This window comes from Corythoichthys intestinalis, chromosome 2, assembly GCF_030265065.1.
Source record: "Corythoichthys intestinalis isolate RoL2023-P3 chromosome 2, ASM3026506v1, whole genome shotgun sequence".
Lineage (NCBI taxonomy): Eukaryota > Metazoa > Chordata > Actinopteri > Syngnathiformes > Syngnathidae > Corythoichthys > Corythoichthys intestinalis.
The window spans coordinates 5,617,041-5,639,380 of NC_080396.1; the positions used below are offsets into that span (position 1 = coordinate 5,617,041).

Genomic DNA, 22,340 nt, shown 5'->3' on the forward strand with positions numbered 1-22,340 from the left:
CCCATTATACAGTGAGGACAGCTGCACCTTATAGTCCAGCACGGCTTATCTATAAACAAATGCTGTTTTCGTGTCAAATTTGGTGGGTGGCGGCTTATCGTCAGATGTGCCTTATAGTCTGAAAATTAAAGTACTCGAATAATGCGAGTAGTGCTGCAATGATTAATCGATTAACTCAAGTATTCGATTAGAAAAAAAATATTCAAATTAAATTTTGTTGCTTCGAGTATTCGTTTAATTAAAGTGGCGTTGTTATTTTTAAAAAGTGTTTACATTTAGTTTATTGATTAGGGTAGATACATTGCCCTCTGGTCTGTCTCATTTCACATGGCTGAATCCAACTGCTCCCTGTTAAGACCAACGTAAACTAAGTTTTGGTTTGGGCTAATGTTTTTTAATGCATTCGTAATTTAATATATGTTTAGCCTTTTTTTTTTTGTGGAAATATGAGTCTGAACCATTTGTTAAGAGCATTGGAGAAAAAAAAGTTAGCATTTTATAGCATTTAAGCTAGCGGACTTTTGCTATGTAAATTAGCCAATTGTTCTTTTGTTGTACATAGATCCTCATTTATTTATTCTTTATACCAGTTTAGGCTCAGCTATTTTCATTTCAATTTTTTTCATGTTCCTTATCCGATTACGCGATTATTCGAAATAAGTACTTCATCGATTAATCGACTACTAAAGTAATCGATAGCCGCAGCCCTAAATTCGAGTAACTAGATTTTAAAACTTGATTGACTCAATCTTCGTCTCAAAGAATCGTTTCATTTTGCCCGCTCTAAGCATGACATTTTGCCTTGACTACTTTTAATGCGGCACAACACGCTGATGTCACGTGCGTACAAGTAGGTACATTTTGACCTTCTAAAAATTACATGATCAGGCCTAATTTCTGATCACGTGATTGGATCGAGGACATCCCTATTACCATCCTGGTTTTCAGTTCAGAAATGACCAAAGGACAACTATTGTTATGCCCTTTCACAGACTTTTACGTCCTAACTTAGTCAGTCTAATATGCTTTTACTAAATTAGCCGTCTATATTCTGTAAACCTCACTCAATCAAATGTGACCTTGCCGCCTTCCAATGTCAAACAGCTGGAGTGGATCCAATATTTCAATTACTGTTCCATTACTCTGGGGCGGAACATTTTAGCTGGAAACGTGTAAATGTGTACTAATTTTTGCCATTGAAATAAGACTGAGGTCCCAATGCCCTCTGTCTCTTATTTTCCATGTTGCCTGTAAACGGATTGTCAAAATAAGTAGAGCTGTCCCGACTAGTCGACGTTGTCGACATCATCGATGATGTAAATGCGTCGACGGGCAAAACATACCGTCGACGGGTAATGACGGGTTAAAAAAAAAAATTACATGCTGATAAAGTTTAGAATGGCGTGCGCTCGCGATGCAGGCGGTTGTTACCGGCACCCCCAAGGCAGCCGCTGTTATTCTCAATGTGACTGGCAATGTCAGATTGAGCGGAGAGGAAGAATGTGGGCGAGCGAGAGAGAGGGAGCAAGTTAGGTGAGAGTTGGGAAAGTGCGCGGGTACCGCGGCGTTAAATGGGTGCATCCCCATGTTTTTGTTTTGGTCAATAAAAGTATCCATAAAAAGCCATCCGACACCTCTTGGTGTTTTTATGCACGCCGCCGCCTTCCTGAGGAAGAAATCGGACGAACCGACAACAACCGACGACAACGAGCCAAGTGAATCGCCGGTTCACTCCTCACTATGGCGAGGAGTTAAACACCGCCAATTACCAAGAAGGGCAGAATTGGTGACACGGTGAAAACTGCATAAAGCCAAAAAAGCGGACCAGAAAAGCCAGAGCCAGAAATTATTTCATGGAAAATATGGAGGATGCCACTGTGTGTACTCTTTGCTAAGCTCGCATACCACAGTAGCACGTCAGCTAAGAACGAACACTTGGCTCCATCACCCACGTGTAATTTTGGAAGACAACAAGAAACAACAAGCTAGCGGATCGTAAGTCCATACAACTTTCTAACGATTTTTTAAAAATTGAAGTTGCCTTTACGTGCGTCGTTATCAACGTGCATTTTTTTTAAATAAAATAATTAATAAATAATATATATATATATATAATTATATAATATTTTAATTATTATTGAATATATTAGGATCATGGAAGCTCCCTCTTGGGGAAAAAAAATATTTATATATGTATGTAAATTAAAGTTAATCGACTACTAAAATATTCGATAGCTGCAGCTCTAAATTACAAATGCATACACAAACAAATATTAGCAGAAAAAACTTACAGAGAGCAGCTATCCTTTACCCAGTCCGACGTCTGAGTCTGCTTCTCAAACATTTTAGTCAACAGTCCAGCCAGACCCAATGCTGCCACCAGAGGGCAGTGTATCCTCCATCATTACACAAAATACAATACTTTTGAACTTTTGGGTATTTGTTTTAGGGTACTTAAAACGTTAACTTCAACGTATGCGGAAATTCGGGTTACATCATCAGCATGGGAACGGAACTCGTAACCAGAAGACTACCTGTATAAAGATATATCACCATTTTGATATTTTGTCACACCCCTTGTCAAAATAGATTTGACATCCATTACTGTCAACGGCAGCCAATGATACAACTTTGAAGGCAGCCTAGCCTTGGTGGTGTTTGTTGAGAGCAAGGAGAATGATAAAGTCCTACCTTGTCGATTTCCTGCTGCAGGACCTGTTTGGCAACCTCCAGATCCTGGAGTCGGGTTCTGAGTTCCTCATTCTCCTCCTCCAGACGGGCCCTCTTCTTCTCTCCGCTGTCTAATTGACTGTGGAGACGTATGGACACGTCCTTCGCCACCTGTGTGGTTGAGGAGTGAGAGGAAGTGTTGAGTGCCAAAAAATGGTGCAACACTAATAATAATTAAATATGTGCAACGCTAACATCCAGTGTTGTTTTTGGCAGCCCTTTTATTTTTCGTTTTGGTCTTAGTGTCTTGGATGAAAATATTTATTAGCTGTAGTCGTAGTTTAAGATTTTGACTGATAAGAAAACTAATAATGATAACAATTTTTGTCATATCACCAAGACTTAACGTGGAGTACGTCAGCTTGCGTCGTAGCAAAGTTTGGGTCGTGTCATTCATATGAGATATGCTGCGCCTCTCCCACAATCTTCTCACCGGAGTTTAGGATGTGTTTCAAGCTAGGCTACGCTCCATTTTGCTCGTTTGGAAACACATGGTAAGTTTTTTTTTCATACCTTGGCGACAGAGAATACACCATGTTGCTTTAGACTTTAAAGGTCTGTGCTGAGTGATCATCACACACTAAAGGTAACTCGTCGTGTTAGCATAGCATTTGCGTAAGCATCAACTTTAGCGAGGCGAGCATCGTCTTAAACTCTCAGACAAAATTTTAATACATACAGTTCGTGGCTTCTTGGGGGGTTTAATTGAAAATAATGTAATGCTTTTCCTGAGTGTATTATCATCACGTAGTTGGCATTGTCCTTGACAACGCTACAATATGTGCTCGTCCTTCTATGTTCACTCCAAATTGGCCGAAACCTTTATTTATTTACGGACTAAAACTTTTTGAATTATACAGACAAAAACATTTTGAGCAACTGTCAACTAAAACTAGACGAAATTTGTCTGACATTTCGCCAACTAAAACTTGATAAAGGCAAACACATTTTGAAATGACTAAAATACAGTATCCTCCATAATGATTGACACCCTTGAAAAAGATGTGTTTTTTAGCTTCTAATAATTTTTTTTTATTCAAATAATATGGGACCTTAATGGAAAAAAGAGAAAAATCCAACCTTCAATGCAAGTGCATTCAATCAGTGGGGAAAAACCCACATTATTTGACATCAAATAATGTGTGTCACAATTATTAGCACCCCTCAAGCTAAATCTTGGTCTCGTCTGACCAAAGCACACGGTCCCAGCCTGGGACCGTGTGTATTTTTGTTTGAGACCAAGCTTTTTGGCAAAAAACACTCTAAGTGGGTCTGGCGTGCCACGAAAAATGCGCATGCTGAAAAGCACGTCATACCCACTGTGAAGTATGGGGGTGGGTCAGTGATGCTGTGGGACTGTTTCGCTTCCAAAGGCCCTGGGAACCTTGTTAGGGTGCATGGCGTCATGAATGGATCGTCACTGGGTATTTCAGCAAGACAATGACCCTAAACATATGGCCAAATCTACACAGAAATGGTTCACCAGACACAAAATCGAGCTCCTCCCATGGCCATCTCAGTCCCCAGACCTTGTTTTGTTGGCAAAAGGGGATTGTACAAAGTATTAACATCAGGGGTGCTAATAATTGTGACATACATTATTTGATGTCAAATAATTTTTTCTTTATGTGGGATTTTTTCCCCACTGAATGAATGCACTTGTATTGAAGGTTGGATTTTTCTCTTTTTTTTCATGAAAGTCCCATATTATTTGAATAAAAAAATATATATATTAGAAGCTGAAAAAACACATATTTTTCAGGGGTGCCAATAATTATGGAGGGCACTGTATGACTAAGACCAATAAGTATTTTTGTCCAAAAGACAAAAATTAAAAGGGCTGCCAAAAACAATACTGATGCAACTAGAGTTGTCCCGGCTAGTCGACGTCGTCGATGTCATCGATGACGTAAATGTGTCGACGAGCACATCATCCCATCGACGGTTGATGAAGGGTAAAAAAAAAAATACATGCGTGGAAAGTTGAGCATGGCGGATGCTTGGTATGCAAGCAGGGAAAGTGGCACAATGCCAAAAAAGCGCACCAGAGTCGCCAAAGCATGGATTTAGTATTTTAACGAAACAAAGGAGTGTACACTGCCTGTGCAGTCTCTTCAATGCTAAACTTCCATACTATAACGCCATAGCATACCACGGCAGCATGTCGGCCGTGAATGAACACCTAAAGCGCCATCACCCAGTTGTAATTTTGGAAGATGACAGGGAACAACAAGCTGGCAGATCGTAAGTCCATAAAACTAATTAGCGACATTTTTTTTTTTTGAAGTGGCTAAGCCTGTCGCGATATGCAATAAGTCCATTTATCGCATTGTTAATAAAAATATGAGGGCGGTATTTATCACCGCTGCGTTTTATCGCCGCGTAAGTGCGTGCATACATTTAGGCATGCGTGTACACATGCGTGTTGATGGCATATGAGACTCCAGTTCCTTTCAACACGCTGTAGAATTAAAGTTCAGACATACAAAATAAGGAAACACATCTATATTAAACACTGTAGGACAATAGCGTTGCTACATTGAGGCTAATGGAGAAAAAAGACAACGTACCAACCAATTTAGCCTGCTATAAAACATTGGCAGTCTTCTCCAAAACTCAAACTTGCGGTTAAAAGGTGACGCATCAAACGTGAAATTCGCTGGTTCACAGCATTTGCAAACCGGTGTAAAGCTTACGGTTAGCGGTTTAGCGAACGGACGTCCAGTGAACATTTTGCTAGGTTTTGTGCTGGTTCCCTCCTCGTGTGTCTCTGTGATTGCCCATCAATTTCACCTGCTGTGCCTGCTCCTAGTGTATCCTCCAATCTGCATCCTCCTGTGTCACCCACCTGTTCCTCGTTGTCTCGTTACCCCTTGTCTGCGTGTGTGTATATAAGCTCCCAGTTACTTTTCACTCCTCGATGCGTCATTGGCAATGTCTTCGTTCATGCTAACGTTGATTCTTGTCCGTTCCTACGCCCCAGCCATTGTGGTCCTCTGTCTAGTACTGTATTGGCCCGATTATAAGACGACCCCCTCTTTTTCAAGACTCAACTTTGAAAAAATACTTTTTGAACACCAAATTAATTTTTATACAGAAAATAATTACAGTACATCTGAAACAAATGATTATAACAATATATTTGAGAGAAAAAGCATGTTACTTTGCCTCATTCAAATCTTAAAATCTGAACATTTAAATATGTAAACTAAAGTGCAATCACATTCGTAAATGAATGGCTTCTGGTTTTTGAAATGTAAATAAACCAATCGTTTGTGATAAAACAACACAATTGTAATAACTGCATCAACCATCTAAGTGAAGTGTAACTAACTGCAGTCTTGAAACAAATCTGGATGAGGAAAAACATTGCAATAAAATAATGCAAAACGGTAAAAACTTGAGAGTAGCTGAGATCTGTCATGACAGAACATCGCTTCAACGATATCTGGCGCCATCTAGCCTCGTGAATGGGTATAATGTCTAGACCGCGAATATATGACGACCCCCACTTTTTCAGTCTTATTTCAATGCAAAAAACACCATCTTATATTAGGGCCAATACGATAATAATTGTCAACAAAAATGTAATCGCTAGATTAGTTAAAAAATTTTTTTTAAAAAATAGAATAACGTATTAGATTAGTCGACTAATCGTTAAAAAAGTCGGCTAACTAATCGGGAGAAAAATAGTCGTTTGGGACAGCCCTAATGCTAACGTGAACGCTATGCTAACATTACGAGTTACATTTAGTGTGTGTTTTCCGAAATTTCCAGGTTCGCGGTGAATCAGTAACAGGCACACTTTTGCTCAATAGACGATGTTTATTGATTAGAAAATGCAGAATAAATGAGATTCATTGATTACAATCCCACAAGAGCAAGCAAACAGATGTAAAAAACAAGCAATCAAATGGTAACGTGATGCTAGATTTGAGTTTGTCAATCTCAGAATCCCCGCGTTACGTTACAGCACAACTAGTTGTCCCTTCGAAATGAAAATCGCTTACCGTGACAAACGAGTGGGAAGCCAACACTCCAGTAAAGCGGCAAAGGAACAAAACCAGGCGACCCGTACGCGACCCGCTGGTGGACTTCACTGGTCGCCCGGAAATGTTCAGTTTTTGTAGGGACGCACCCCCCGGAGGTGGAGAGGCCAACTTCCGCCCCCGAGCGGCGCGGCCCCGTCCAATCACAACCATTTAAGCTACTTTTGGTTCAACCCCCTTGAAAAACGGCTTTTCACATGGGACAAATGAGCTGTGCTGCAACAAATGCCAACAAATGGTAAATATTATGGGTAGAAAACATGTTATCTCTATGGGACCCAGGCGTGTAGTAAAACAATACTATGGTGCAAAACAAGTAATCTCGTGAGATTCTCAAGCCCGTCTCCTAACTATGGTAACTAGGTGAAAAACAATAGAAGTTGTTACAATCTATGTCACAGAAGCAATCATACATCACAAAAGCATAATGTAATATTTTCCCTTATCAGTGTGAAAGAAAGAGAGTGAATGAATGAATGAGACAACCAAACACTAGTACGACGCTGATTTTGGGGCATTTACGGATCACTCTCTATTGATTTTGAGTCGCTGAACAAGTAGTGACCCGGGAATGACTCCAAATGAATAGGAAGTGACTCAAAATCAGCAGAAAATAACATGTAAATGCCCTAAAATGAACATGAAGTGACCTATAAATGCCCCCCAAACCGGGGAGACTGACTGTGAATGCTCTGTTTCAGTACCAATGACAGCGGTAGATGTCCATTCTATCTTCGACCCTCCCAGTCAAAATGGATTGGACGTCTACTGCCTTCAATAATCCAACAAAGACATTACTCTAGTGGAAAATTTTGTTGGTTCCTTATTTTTGAACCAGTTACATCTTTTTAAAACGATATATCGATTCTTGGCAGAAGCATATCGGTAGCCTTTTGGGATACAAAGTGTCGCGATACAATCCAACTTTTCTTTTGATTTGGCCTCATAAGTTGGGACCACAGTTATTTCTTGCTCGGAGCTCCAATGCCTCTGTTGTCAATTACTTACATAATCGATTTGTTGTCTATTAGTTGAATTTAGGGGTGCACGATATCCATTTTTTGACACTGATACGATACCGATATCGATAACTTCCTGCTCCTCAAGGCCGATACCGATATGATAACCGATAATATTAGGGTTGTTCCGATCATGTTTTTTTGCTCCCGATCCGATCCCGATCGTTTTAGTTTGAGTATCTGCCGATCCCGATATTTCCCGATCCGATTGCTTTTTTTTGCTCCCGATTCAATTCCAATCATTCCCGATAATTATTCCCGATCATATACATTTTGGCAATGCATTAAGAAAGAAATGAATAAAACTCAGACGAAATTATACATTCAACATACAGTACATAAGTACTGTATTTGTTTATTAAGACAATAAATCCTCAAGATGGCCTTTACATTATTAACATTCTTTCTGTGAGAGGGATCCACGGATAGAAAGACGTGTGACTAAATATTGCCATCTAGTGTATTTGTTGAGCTTTCAGTAAATGATACTGTAGCCATGCCCAAATGCATGATGGGAGGTAGAACCATGACTGTGCGTAGTGCTACCAATTGATATATCTTCTCTGCGTTGGGAAATAACATAAGGTGTTAAGAAAAAGATCAATTGCTACCTTGCTTCCCATGATATTTCTAATCGTAGGGAGAGGGATTGTAAGGCATTAGCCAATTAAAAAAAGGCTCCAAAGGCTGCCAAAATTCACTCTTCTCATTTTACGCTGCCTTTTATCTCTCTATATAGGAAAAACGCCGCCATTACAGATTGAGCGTGACAATGCGTGAGCGGGTCGTGCAACGCATGCATTAATTGCGTTAAATATTTTAACGTGATAAAAAAATTTTTTAATTAATTACCGCCGTTATCGGGATAAATTTGATAACCCTACCTTAAGCCTAAACTAAAGACTCTGGATGAGTGTAACATATTATGGCTGTAACATTAAATACAATTAGAAAACGATTTAATTACAAAATATGTATATATTAAAAAAAAGGCATTGCCGATATTTTTTTGCCGATTCTGATACTTTGAAAATGACGTGATCGGACCCGATCGATCGGCACATTTCTAGATAATATATATATATAATTTTAAATGTATATTTACCTGAGTTTTTGAACACCTGTAGGTCAAAAATACTAGTGGTTGAATCAGCATAGATTTGCCTTTGCATTTTCATGATGACATGAACATTATTTTAATGAACAAAACAAAGACGAGAGCAGTTTTGACTTCAAAAAAGTGTTCATATTATTTTTTTTCAAATAAATATAATTTGAGTCAATCACAATCAGTCGTCAATATCATTGACTTCCCCTGAACCAGTACTTCTCAAATAGTGGGGCGCGCCCCCCTGGGGGGGCGCAGAGCGATGCCAGGGGGGGGCGCACGTGTCCTCAGGGAACATGTTTTTTTTTTTTTTTTTTGCCGTACTGGAATAAAGTGTACTTGCACATCCACTCAGTAGGTGGCAGTGGCGCTCTCATTTTCAGAGTGCGCGCAGTATTTTTGAACTAAGGAAGAGCACTCAGCACACACAGACAACAGATATGAAGAGCAGTGTGCCGCCGCCGTTTTCGAAAGCCGTTTTCCGACCGGACTCACTCACGCAGCGACCCACTGTCTTGTCCGGTTCTCACGTCGCCGCCCGAGAAGTGCCATTTTCGGCTTGGGATCGTCACGACGACCGCCCTCACCTACGGCTCTCCCTCGGCCGCCGTGAATGCGCTTTTTTCGTGCCGTTTGCCTTTTAGCTTTGACTTTTAATACAGTGGGTGATGATGAAAGACCACTGTTTACTGTGTCTAAAAATAATTATAGCAGACAGCCAGAAGCCAAATCAATTAAGACGCCACTTAAAGACATTACACCCCAATCTCATTGTTAAGCCGCTTGATTTTTTCAGTGAAAACGTGCCGAATATTGCCAACAATCGTCCTGCTTTTTCAGTGTTATATCAGTAAACCAGTGAGCATTGTTAGCATGCTCATTGCAAAATAACTCCACACCATTGCAAAGGACGTAAATACTGTGAGCAGCAAAAATACAAACTGTCCTGTCCAAGGACACCTTTTTTTCCCCTCTTTTATTCAGTTTTGTTTTTTCGGTCAAATTTTTTGGCATATTGTCCTCATGAGTGAATGTTTCCAATCAATTTTAATTTGTTATTATTTACTGATTTTATTTTTCTGTATCAAATGGTCAAAAATGTACCTTGAGTGTATTTTTTAGTTTGGATGTGAATTTTTTTTTTTTAATTCAGGCAAATTGATGCATGTCAAGTCTTCTCTGTTACAAACAAAACCATGTTAATGAAGTTATACTTTATTATAAGTTGATCTGTTACTTTTTTTCTTTATTAGAAAAAAAGGACACAATGTTAGGCAGATGCGTATTTATAATAGTAATTTTATAGACAAATGATACTATTTACAGTGGCGGCAGAGAGTTTGGGGGGGCGCGAAACATTTACATCTTCCTTGGGGGGGCGTGACAGAAAATAATTGAGAAGCACTGCCCTGAACAATGAGCACTGCTCTAAACAAACATAAACTCAACAGGTATTGTGCTTTGTCAGTAGATAAAACATTTGGTTCAACCGGAGAGGAGACTTTTGTCGTATTGGTCCATGAAACAACTTTCTTAACCTTGCAATTATAGATCAGCAAGCCTATCAATGACCAAAAGACCTCTCAAGAACTTGTAAACATAACACTGTAAAATGCAAACATTTGCTAATTGCCATAATAAGGTTTATAACTCATTGAAGGAAAAATACAGCCTCTAGAACAGTAACAAAACTTTGCATACTGGCAAAACAGGAGTGGAACCAAACGCTCACATCCCAATACGACACTGTGCCAAAAAATATTATTAATAGGCCCGATAATATATAATGTTATTGGAGTTATTGGGATGACGTCATAATTCCTATAATCGGACCGATAATTATCAGTTCACCCCTAGTTGAATTATCGTGGCATCCCTTGCGGATTGCTAACAGTAGTTGACCTTTATGGCGTTCAGCCAACACCGATTCCTCTTGACGTCCATTTAAAGGATGTTACATCACGACTAATCTGCTGCGTGTCTAAATATAAGAGCCATTATGTGCAAACGAGAGCGAGACGTTGGCACGACAGCTGTTCCGTGCTCGAGCGCTGATCTTTTGATTGGATGATGGAATATGATTAATACTCAAAATCCTCTGCACATATTTACTTAATAGCATCGTAAAGAAAAAAATCACACGCTAAATCAAAATATTTGTTTATGAAAAAAATGTCGTACGATTATTTCCCTGAATCTTTCAGCTCTCGTCCTCGCAGATGAACAGGTCGTTTTAATTGTTCGTTTACTGCACGTAGTGCTCTATGTCACTGGTCCTGTTCATAACTTTTATGGACAGAATAAATAAGCACACTCAAGGTGTTGAGGAGGTCCAGCCTGGTGTCGTGCTACAACGATTAATTGATTAATTAGAGTAGAGCTGAAACTAGAGCTGGGAATCTTTGGGCACCTAACGATTCGATAACGATTACGATTCAGAGGCTCCGATTTGATTATAAAACGATTATTGATGCACCCCCCTCCTTTTTTTTTAATGTTTTGTACATTAGTTCCAAAATTGTTCAAAAATACTCTCAGGCTAAACCAAACTACTATTTCAGTATCAAGTTAACTTATAGCAGTAAACAAATATACAAAAATAATAGTAAATAAAAAACTCCAGTCCCCATTCTGTATCAGCAGCTTTAAACTACATTCAATTAATTTAATGTTGTGAATCAACTGTTAAAGTTGTTAAAATTGCTCCCGTTATTCCATAATTTCGCTTTTGTCTACTTTCAACATGTGAAAGTTTTAAAACTATATTAGAAATAGATTCAAGTCAATATTTTACCGATTTAGGAGTATTTTAGATAAAAAGTTAATTAGGTTCGCTTGGAAGGTTCGCTACAACAGCGTTGCAGGGAAGTGTACTGCTTTAAGATGGCGGCCGTTTACTAACACCCGCATCTAGCTTTTTGTAGGTGTGCTGCTAACGCGACCGAATCTATAATGCATCTAGCCCTATATAAATGATATCTACCGTAACATTATGTGGATGTACTTTGTAGCAGCTTTTCGGCAGCAGTCAGGTATGTTGTTGTGTTTTTTTTATCTCGTGGCATGAGTTGAGCTATAGCCGTGAGTTGAGCATTGGCATTACCCGAGGGGCCGGGTAATGAGAAGCATGATGTTTAGCTACTCTCGCTCCGTTCCTCATTGACCGCGCGGCGCGCTGAGTGTGTTGTACTTCTGCTTTACTTGGCATATTTCAATAATCGGAATTTGGATGTTTGTGAATCGTTCTCGAATCTTCCACGGCCGAATCGCGAATAATCTAAGAATCGGAAATTTTGCACACCTCTAGCTGAAACGATTACTCGAATAATTCGAGTAACTCGATTTTAAAAATTGATTGAGGAATCGTCTTCACCTCGAGGAATCGTTTAATTTTGTCAGCTCTAAACATGTTGTTTTGCCTGGACTAGACATGTGCCGAATACCTGTTTCAAGGTATACCCTGGTATGAAAACGTCACTGTTTCAAAAGCGCAAAAATTTTCTGTCATACCGTCCCTATGGTATTACCGTAATTTTCGCACTATAGACCCTACTCACCGACATCACAGAATGACGTGTCGCTGTATCCGGCCGCCATATTGTCCGTCTCTGTTTAGCCCTATTCTCAATGGTTTCAATTAGTCGTTCAGTTTATAGGGCAATTCATGGTAGCCCCAGTGCTTTCAGACGCTGTAAACTCATTGGATGAGTTGCATAAAAGGCGTTATGTGGAAAAGCTTCAGTCTATCCATTCGCCAGATCCATGTTTGATGCCTAAATCGATATTTTTCGACCCGCTGTCTTCGCCCTGTCTGCCTGACATCTGCTACCCTGATATCTGCAACTATATTTTCCACAGAAACTCGGCCTATTCTCACGAAACTTTGAAAAACATTAAGAGCAGCACTCTAAGCAACATTACCCTGTGTGATTTCTAAAATGGCGACAATCAAAAAAAAGAAAAAAAAAGTTGACTGTGCTGGCCGACGCTTCGAGGATAGGTGGATATTGGACTATTTCTTCAATAAAACACGCAACAACTGTGTCTGCCTCATTTGCAAAGAGACAGTCGCTGTTTTCAAAGAGTTCGATGTGACGCGATAATAACAAGACACGCTAACATGTACGACAACATTACAGGGAAGATATGCAGTGAGAAATTATAGCAACTTGAAGCTACAGCAGCAGTATTTCGCAAGAGCCCGAGTGTCGAAAGAGAACGCCACAAAGACCAGACTGTTGAAATTATGAATTGAAAAAAATAATAAAGCAAATGTGACACACAACACACAGAAGGGCTTGCTAACATTTGTTTAAATATATTGTTCTACGTAAATCAGCCAAGGTAGCCCCCCACATTTTTACCACACCAAATCTGGCCCCCTTTGCAAAAAGTTTGGACACCCCTGTTAAACTGATGATCCGGAGACGAGGCCAGCTTCTTTTACTTGGTACCAGCTAAATATTATTCAAAAAATAATGATGGCGGAAGAAATAAACATCTTGAATTTGAAACTGTATGTTGTCGGCGATTACTATGGAGATAGAATAGTGCGCCTCGCAATGATCTTAATTGTGCTTGTCAGCCCAAAACCCTCTAAATATATATTAAATGCATCTTACCAGATATAAAATGACTACTACGTAATCCGTGGTAATCGTTTGGAGCCCAGTTTTCTCGTCGAATTGCAGCAGTCCATCTCGCTCTCCTCTCCAGGTCTCTCGGAATACGGTAGAACTTCAAGTCTCTCCGTCTATCTTCTCTGTTATTGCAACCAACCGCCACACACGCCTTCACCATTTTGATTATTAATGTTAATGAGCAGAAAAACACGCCATAATAGGAGGAATTTACGTAGCGGTAATGCGTCAAAACGACGAGTAGACGGACAATATGGCGCGGAGGCGTGGTTGTGACGTCACAGCCACGCCCCCGCGCCATGTTGTCCGGATAGCCTACTAGTCATGTTAATGCATTAGCGCTTCGTAAATTCCTCCTATTATGGCGTGTTTTTCTGCTCGTTAACATTAATAATCAAAATGGTGAAGTTGTGTGTGGCGGTCGGTTGCAAAAACAGAGAAGATAGACGGAGAGACTTGAATTTTTACCGTATTCCGAGAGACCCGGAGAGGAGACCGAGATTGACTGCTGCAATTCGACGAGAAAACTGGGCTCCAAACGACTACCACAGATTATGTAGTAGTCATTTCATATCTGGTAAGACGCATTTAATATATATTTAGAGGGTTTTGGGCTGACAACCACAATTAATATCATTGCTAGGCTAATCGCCGACAACATACACGTATGTATGTAGTAAGTGCTATCGCTAAACCATATAAACATTAAAAGCCTTAACTCCATTGACAAACGACATGAAATACATTAGACTTGACAGTGGATGTTAGCAAGAACAAAAGATTTTGAATTGAAAATTTCGTAACTCACCTTCCGAGCACAAGATTCCTGCCGAATTTTCGTGTACGAGGACCTCTTTCACCCAACCAGCAACGTAGCATTTATAACCCTCCAAGCTCTTAAAGTTTTTCAAACTTTCGTGAGAATGGGCTGTTTTTGTGTGGACAAGATAGTTGTAAATATCAGGATATCAGATGTCAGGCGAAGCCAGCGGGTCGAAAAACATCGATTTAGGCATCAAATACGGATCTGGCGAATGGATAAACGGAAGCTTTTCCACGTAACGCCTTTTATGCAACGCATCCAATGAGTTTACAGCGTCAGATAACACCGGGGCTTCCATGAATTGCTCTATAACTTGCTCGACTAATTGAAAACAATGAGAATAGGTCTAAAAAAGAGGTACAATATGGCGGCCGGAAACAGCGACACGCCCATTTTGTGACGTAGGTGAGTAGGGTCTATAAGGCGCATCTGACTATAACCCGCCACCCACCAAATGCGGCACGAAAACGGCTTTTGTTCATAGATAAGCCCCACTGGACTATAAGCCGCAGCTGTCATCACTGTATTATGGGATATTTACACCAAAAGCTATTAATCGGTAACACTTTATTAGGCAGCGGCATCATATGATGGTCAGAAGACCAAATGAACCACGATGCTTTGAACCAATTGGCTGCAAAGCTTCATTGCTTCAGGAAGCTTCATTTTGCCATCACTGCTCCTTTGGGGGAGACAGTCAACCTCAGCTGCCACCTGCTGTCAATGCTGATATTGTCCAACATGCCTCCTAGCATGCATTGCAGCGCTACAGATGTAAATAACATAAATCAAAATTCATGTTCTGTGCTAATTATTTTTTCAGTCACTGTTCCAGTTTCGTTAATTCCTAGTTATGGTATTTGGTAACACTTTATTTGACAGTGGCGCTATAAGACTGTAATTAGACAATCATAATTATGACATGACACTGTCATAAGCATTAATCAATACTCATAACAGATGTTATTTAGTGTTATCCGGCAAATCATCTCACTTTTGAACAGATGTAAAAGATCCAAGCTGGACATAAATGGAGTTAGTAACTAAAGATGTCCCGATCGATTGGGTCCGATCACGTCATTTTCAAAGTATCGGAATCGGCAAAAAAATATTGGACATGCCTTTTTTAAATATATATATATATATATATATATATTTTTTTTTTTTAAATTAAATCGTTTTCTAATTGTATTTAACGTTACAGACAAAATGTCTTACACTCATCCAGAGTCTTTCTTTAGTTTTGGCTTAAAGTAGGGCTATCAAATTTATCGCGTTAACGGCGGTAATTAATTTTTTCAAAATTAATCAGGTTAAAATATTTAACGCATTAACGCATGCGCTGCACAACCCACTCACGCATTGTCGCGTTCAATTTATAATGGTGCCGTTTTTCCTATACACAGAGCTAAAAGGCAGCGTAACATGAATAGAGAGAATTTTGGCAGTCATTGGAGCTTTATTATAATTGGCTAAAGCCTTAAAATCCCTCTCTCAACAATTAGAAATATTGTGGGATGCAGAGAAGATATATCAATTGGTGCCACTACGCACAGTCATGGTTGCACTTCCCATCATACATTTGGGCAGAACAGTTAAATGGCTACAGTATCATTTACTGAAAGCTCAACAAATACACTAGATGACAATATTTAGTCACAATATACAAAGTCACATTTATCCTTCAAGAATTACAAGTCTTTCTATCGGTGGATCCCTCTCACAGAAAGAATGTTAATAATGTAAATGCCATCTTGAGGATTTATTGTCATAATAAACAAATACAGTACTTATGTACTGTATGTTGAATGTATATATTCGTCCGAGTTTTATTCATTTTTTTCTTAATGCGTTCCCAAAATGTATATGATCGGGAAAAATTATCGGGAATGATTGGAATTGAATCGGGAGCAAAAAAAAAAGTAATCGGATCGGGAAATATCGGGATCGGCAGATACTCAAACTAAAACGATCGGATCGGGAGCAAAAAAAACATGATCGGAACAACCCTATTAGTAACACGTCATACACGTCTACGCAACGCAAAGGTTAGAAAATTCGAGAGGCGCGCGTCAGGCTACGGCGCAGGGTCGTAACTCGGCTCTTCCTTGACGGCGCAGGTCTGACGCGGAAGTATAACTCGGCCTTTACTGTTCCAGTTGTTTCATTAATTGTTAGTTAGCTACTTTATTTGACAGTGGCGCTATAAGACTTTCATAAAACAATCATTATTATGACATGACACTGCCATGAGCATTAATGAATGGTTATGACAGATGTCAAATTATCTCACTTTGAATGGATGTAAAAGATCCAGGATTGACATAAATGGAGTTGGTGATATAATTTGCCAGATGACACTTAATGACATCTGTTATAGGCATTCAGTAATTCCCATGATAGTGTCATGTCATAATTATGACGGTCTTATGACAGTCTTTTGACGCCGCTGTCAAATAAAGTGTTACCAAATACCATAACAAGCAATTAATGAAACAACTGGAACAGTAACTAAATAAATAATTAGCACAGAATATAAAACTATTTACATCTGTAGTGCTGCAATGCATGCTAGGAGGCATGTGCTGCCTACTAACCCAAATAAATCAACAAATAAGCCGCAGTGGACTATAAGCTGCAGGATTCAAAAGAAAAGAAAAAAGTAACAGTTTATAGTCCGAAAATTACAGTAGCTATTTTTTTATGTCCCAAATATTGCAGGGACAAATCCCTCGCTTGCAACTGCAAGGCTCAACACTCCCCCACCGGTTGTTGCTCAGTGTTAGTGAGTCAGCTGTGCTACACGATGGCTGGAGGAGGTGAAACTCCTGAACTTTTTCCCCCCATCAAATAAAATGAAATCGCTGGTATGGGAATACTTTGGCTACAGAAAAGTTACAGACTGCTGCGGCTTAGAGGAGAGCTAACCGACATGTAAAACAGGCTTTCGTAGGGTGGCTGCTGAGGAGGCAATACCCCAAATATAATTTATAAAAATTAGAGGTTAGTAAACACAATCATTAACGTTTCCCGCCAGCTACAATGGAGAACTCCAGCGAGTTTAGTGAGCGGCGGTAAAACGTTTTTTTTTTTCTCTCTCTGGCAACAGTCTGTGTTGAGAAAGAAAGTGTGTATATAATGTAAACATGATACGAGTAATACAACACATGCTTTTTATGGAAAATAATACAATTATTTTTGTTCTGACGATAATATGGTGGAGTTGTGACTGTGAGTTTATGCTCACCTAAAGGGTCAAAATTATCGCATTAACGGGCGGTAATTAATTTTTTTAATTAATCACGTTAAAATATTTGACACAACGCACATGCCCCGCTCAAACAGATTAAAATGACAGCAGTGTAATGATCACTTGTTACTTGTTTTTTGGTGTTTGGCGCCCTCTGCTGGCACTTGGGTCCAACTGATTTTATGTGTCACACCATGAGTGAGCATGGTGTAATTTTTGGCATCAACAATGGTGAGCTACTAGTTTTTGACTGAAAATTTTACAAATTTTAATAAAACGAAAACATTAAGAGGGTTAAACTTGTACTAACATTTATCTTTTAAAAACTACAAGTCTTTCTATCCATGGATCGCTTTAAGAGAATGTTAATAATGTTAATGCCATCTTGTTGATTTATTGTTTTAATAAACAAATACAGTACTTACAGTGTCTTGCAAAAGTATTCGGCCCCCTTGAACCTTGCAACCTTTCGCCACATTTCAGGCTTCAAACATAAAGATATAAAATTTTAATTTTTTGTCAAGAATCAACAACAAGTGGGACACAATCGTGAAGTGGAACAAAATTTATTGGATAATTTAAACTTTTTTAACAAATAAAAAAACTGAAAAGTGGGGCGTGCAATATTATTCGGCCCCCTTGCGTTAATACTTTGTAGCGCCACCTTTTGCTCCAATTACAGCTGCAAGTCGCTTGGGGTATGTTTCTATCAGTTTTGCACATCGAGAGACTGACATTCTTGCCCATTCTTCCTTGCAAAACAGCTCGACCTCAGTGAGGTTGGATGGAGAGTGTTTGTGAACAGCAGTCTTCAGCTCTTTCCACAGATTCTCCATTGGATTCAGGTCTGGACTTTGACTTGGCCATTCTAACACCTGGATACGTTTATTTTTTAACCATTCCATTGTAGATTTGGCTTTATGTTTTGGATCATTGTCCTGTTGGAAGATAAATCTCCGTCCCAGTCTCAGGTCTTGTGCAGATACCAACAGGTTTTCTTCCAGAATGTTCCTGTATTTGGCTGCATCCATCTTCCCGTCAATTTTAACCATCCTGTCCTGTCCCTGCTGAAGAAAAGCAGGCCCAAACCATGATGCTGCCACCACCATGTTTGACAGTGGGGATGGTGTGTTCAGGGTGATGAGCTGTGTTGCTTTTACGCCAAACATATCGTTTTGCATTGTGGCCAAAAAGTTCAATTTTGGTTTCATCTGACCAGAGCACCTTCTTCCACATGTTTGCTGTGTCTCCCAGGTGGCTTGTGGCAAACTTTAAACGAGACTTTTTATGGATATCTTTGAGAAATGGCTTTCTTCTTGCCACTCTTCCATAAAGGCCAGATTTGTGCAGTGTACGACTGATTGTTGTCCTATGGACAGACTCTCCCACCTCAGCTGTAGATCTCTGCAGTTCATCCAGAGTGATCATGGGCCTCTTGGCTGCATCTCTGATCAGTTTTCTCCTTGTTTGAGAAGAAAGTTTGGAAGGACGGCCGGGTCTTGCTAGATTTGCAGTGGTCTGATGCGCCTTCCATTTCAATATGATGGCTTGCACAATGCTCCTTGAGATGTTTAAAGCTTGAGAAATCTTTTTGTATCCAAATCCGGCTTTAAACTTCTCCACAACAGTATCTCGGACCTGCCTGGTGTGTTTCTTGGTTTTCATAATGCTCTCTGCACTTTAAACAGAACCCTGAGACTATCACAGAGCAGGTGCATTTATACGGAGACTTGATTACACACAGGTGGATTCTATTTATCATCATCGGTCATTTAGGACAACATTGGATCATTCAGAGATCCTCACTGAACTTCTGGAGTGAGTTTGCTGCACTGAAAGTAAAGGGGCCGAATAATATTGCACGCCCCACTTTTCAGTTTTTTATTTGTTAAAAAAGTTTAAATTATCCAATAAATGTTCTTCCACTTCACGATTGTGTCCCACTTGTTGTTGAGTCTTGACAAAAAAATTAAATTTCACATCTTTATGTTTGAAGCCTGAAATGAGGCGAAAGGTTGCAAGATTCAAAGGGGCCGAATACTTTTGCAAGGCACTGTATGTACCGTATGTTGAATGTATATATCCGTCTTGTGTCTTATCTTTCCATTCCAACAATAATATACAGAAAAATATGGCATATTTTATAGATGGTTTAAATTGCGATTAATTACGATTAATTAATTTTAAAGCTGTAATTAACTCGATTAGAAATTTTAATCGTTTGACAGCCCTAACTTTAATTTTATTTAGCATATTTCAGTCTTTTTTTTTTTTTTATTTACTCTTGATATTATATGTACTGAATGTTCCAATTTGCTAATACGTATGTTTAGAAAAAAAAATCCTGTTCAATGGAAAAACGGGGGAGCACTGACAAGTAAAAAAATTGTATTTTTTAGAAATTACCATCTTCGAACCCTACGTATACCAGGTAAGGTACCACAACATTAACGTGTGTGTGTCTCTATGTGTGTGCGTGCGTGAGCTCTACAGATAACTCATAACAGAAGGTCCTTTGAGTGAGCTCATTTTTCAACAAAGCCGCAACATCGACAATGAGGAAGTGAATAGGGAAAATATGGAAATGAGTCTCAGGAAAATTCAGACATCATTCATTGATATAATGATGATTTAAGATTGCTGCCAGTCCTCCCAGTTCAAATGGATTAAACGTCTAACGTCGCTAACGGCAGTGAAAGAATTCAATTGTGATTAATGTGTCAATTTTAATCAGAAAGTCAACACATTCACTTTGACAGTAGTCCGAAAATTAATCCTAATCTATAAAATATTCATGATTCTTCTGTTTTTTAGCTTGGATAAGAGCTAAAAACAACTACTTTTAAAGGGTTCCAGGATTACAGGAATGCAAAATTATCATTTAGACACAAGAAATGACGGAAAATGTCACATCGTATAGAAGTCTGGTTTTTAGGTCACAGCTAAGTAGGCTGCTTCCTCTCCTTATTTGGCACTCATAAGACCTTTTGCATTGCTGTCAGTTTGCGCTGTGCAACAAATAGTGGTCATGCATTTGACTGTATTAGGTCAGACCAGAAAATCTTGTAAAGAAATGATCTTATTCATACACAATCTGTGACGAACCCTTTAAAGGGAACCTCAGACTTAAAGACTTTTGCCACAATTGTTCTTTTACTACAACCACTTAGAGGGGTTCCAAAAAAAATCATTACATGCATCGCGATTCGACACGTGAAGATTCGATTACGATTCATAAAGGTTTAAAACGATGATTTTCATAACTTCATGACAGCTGCTTGTTGCTGAACGAAATTCAAGACACGTCTGCCGCCCGGACACCGTTAATGTACGCACGCACAACGTTATGCTGGATGCTCCCAGTTACTGGGAGAGAGATTTACTCCTTTTTAAAAGACTGGAAAATAAATTTGTGTAAGAGACAGGCAGGTAAAGAAGCGCGACCAGGTCGCGCTTTTTTGCGCATTATTTTTTAGAGCGAGAGGGGAAGAGAAATAGTTTGTTGCTCTTTGTTTTTTCTACTGTCCAGCAGTAGTTTTAAGGCATTTCAATTGAAAAATGTCCTGAGTGTGTTGCTAAGACCTGTGCGTCTATTGAAGGTGAGTACACGAACACTCTTTTAATGTTTAGCATTTATTGTTGTTGTTTTTGAGAAGTTAATAGTTAGTACCGAGCGCTAAGCTAATTAGCTAATTCGCTAAAGTGTATTTCATATGCAGAACCTTTAAAACCATGATTAAGTACAGCGATCACACTACAAACCTGTGAAATAGTACAGAAATCTGTTGTTGCAAGTGTTGCCTGGGAGCCCACAGGCATGTGTGTGTGCGTGGGCGGGCAGGGAGAGAAGAAAGTGTGCGCGCTGTAATGAATGGGTGCGTGGTGATGTTTTTTTGTGTGCTCGGCAATAAACGCCACAAGTTAAAAGTGTTCAAGAGAAGTTGTGATTTCCACCTGTCACTCCAAGAGTTACACAAGGGAGGTAATACTGTGAAAACAAAGTATATTGGTTAAAAGAAGTCTTATTTCTAAAGACACTTTGTTTGTGTCAAGAAAATGTGGAATTCATTCCACCAGTGTAAATTTTCTTGTATTGTTGAGAGAAATAAGTAGGCTACTCCCTTTAAAATTGACAGTGTTTTTGCACTTTCTTGTAAAAAATAAATAAATAGAAAAGCAGATTTTTGTTGTATGGGCATGTTTCCATCTTTCCTGTTGAATCATAAGGATATTTTAAATAAATAATGGACATAAATTTGTTTGGCTAATTTATAAATCAATACTGTACGATGCATCGATGATCGTCATAAATGCGATAATCGCGATAATCGTCGATACCGTGATCATCGTTCAAAAATCGAATCGTGGCACCCTGAATCGTAATCGTAATCGAATCGAATCGTGGGGTGCCTAAGATGGCACACCCCTACAACCCCTAGCAAAAAGTATGGAATCACCAGTCTTGGACAAGCACTTACGCAGACATTTTATTATGTAGAACAAACGTAGATAGAAAGCTTAAAAATTAACGAAGTTCAAAAGTGCAACTCCTTGGCATTCAGAAACATGGAAAGAAATTAATAAAAAATATTGTGGAGGTCAATAAATGTATAGCGCAAGTGCACAGAAATAAATATAGAATCACTCCATTCTGATGAAAAAAATATGGAATCACTCCATTTTGAGTAGAAAATACAGACACACCCAGTCAATATTCCTTC

The 22,340-nt window shown here is 39.2% G+C and overlaps 1 protein-coding gene across 3 annotated transcripts in view; it reads right to left on the bottom strand.

The window, feature by feature from the left end:
- Positions 1-22,340, bottom strand: part of mtcl2 (microtubule crosslinking factor 2) — a 145,516-nt gene that overhangs the window by 91,107 nt on the left and 32,069 nt on the right. For all 3 annotated transcript variants that reach the window (XM_057860533.1, XM_057860525.1, XM_057860517.1), the window contains exon 4: positions 2,692-2,841. In XM_057860533.1, the coding sequence (XP_057716516.1) occupies positions 2,692-2,841 (150 nt within the window). The remainder of the gene's footprint in view (positions 1-2,691; positions 2,842-22,340) is intronic.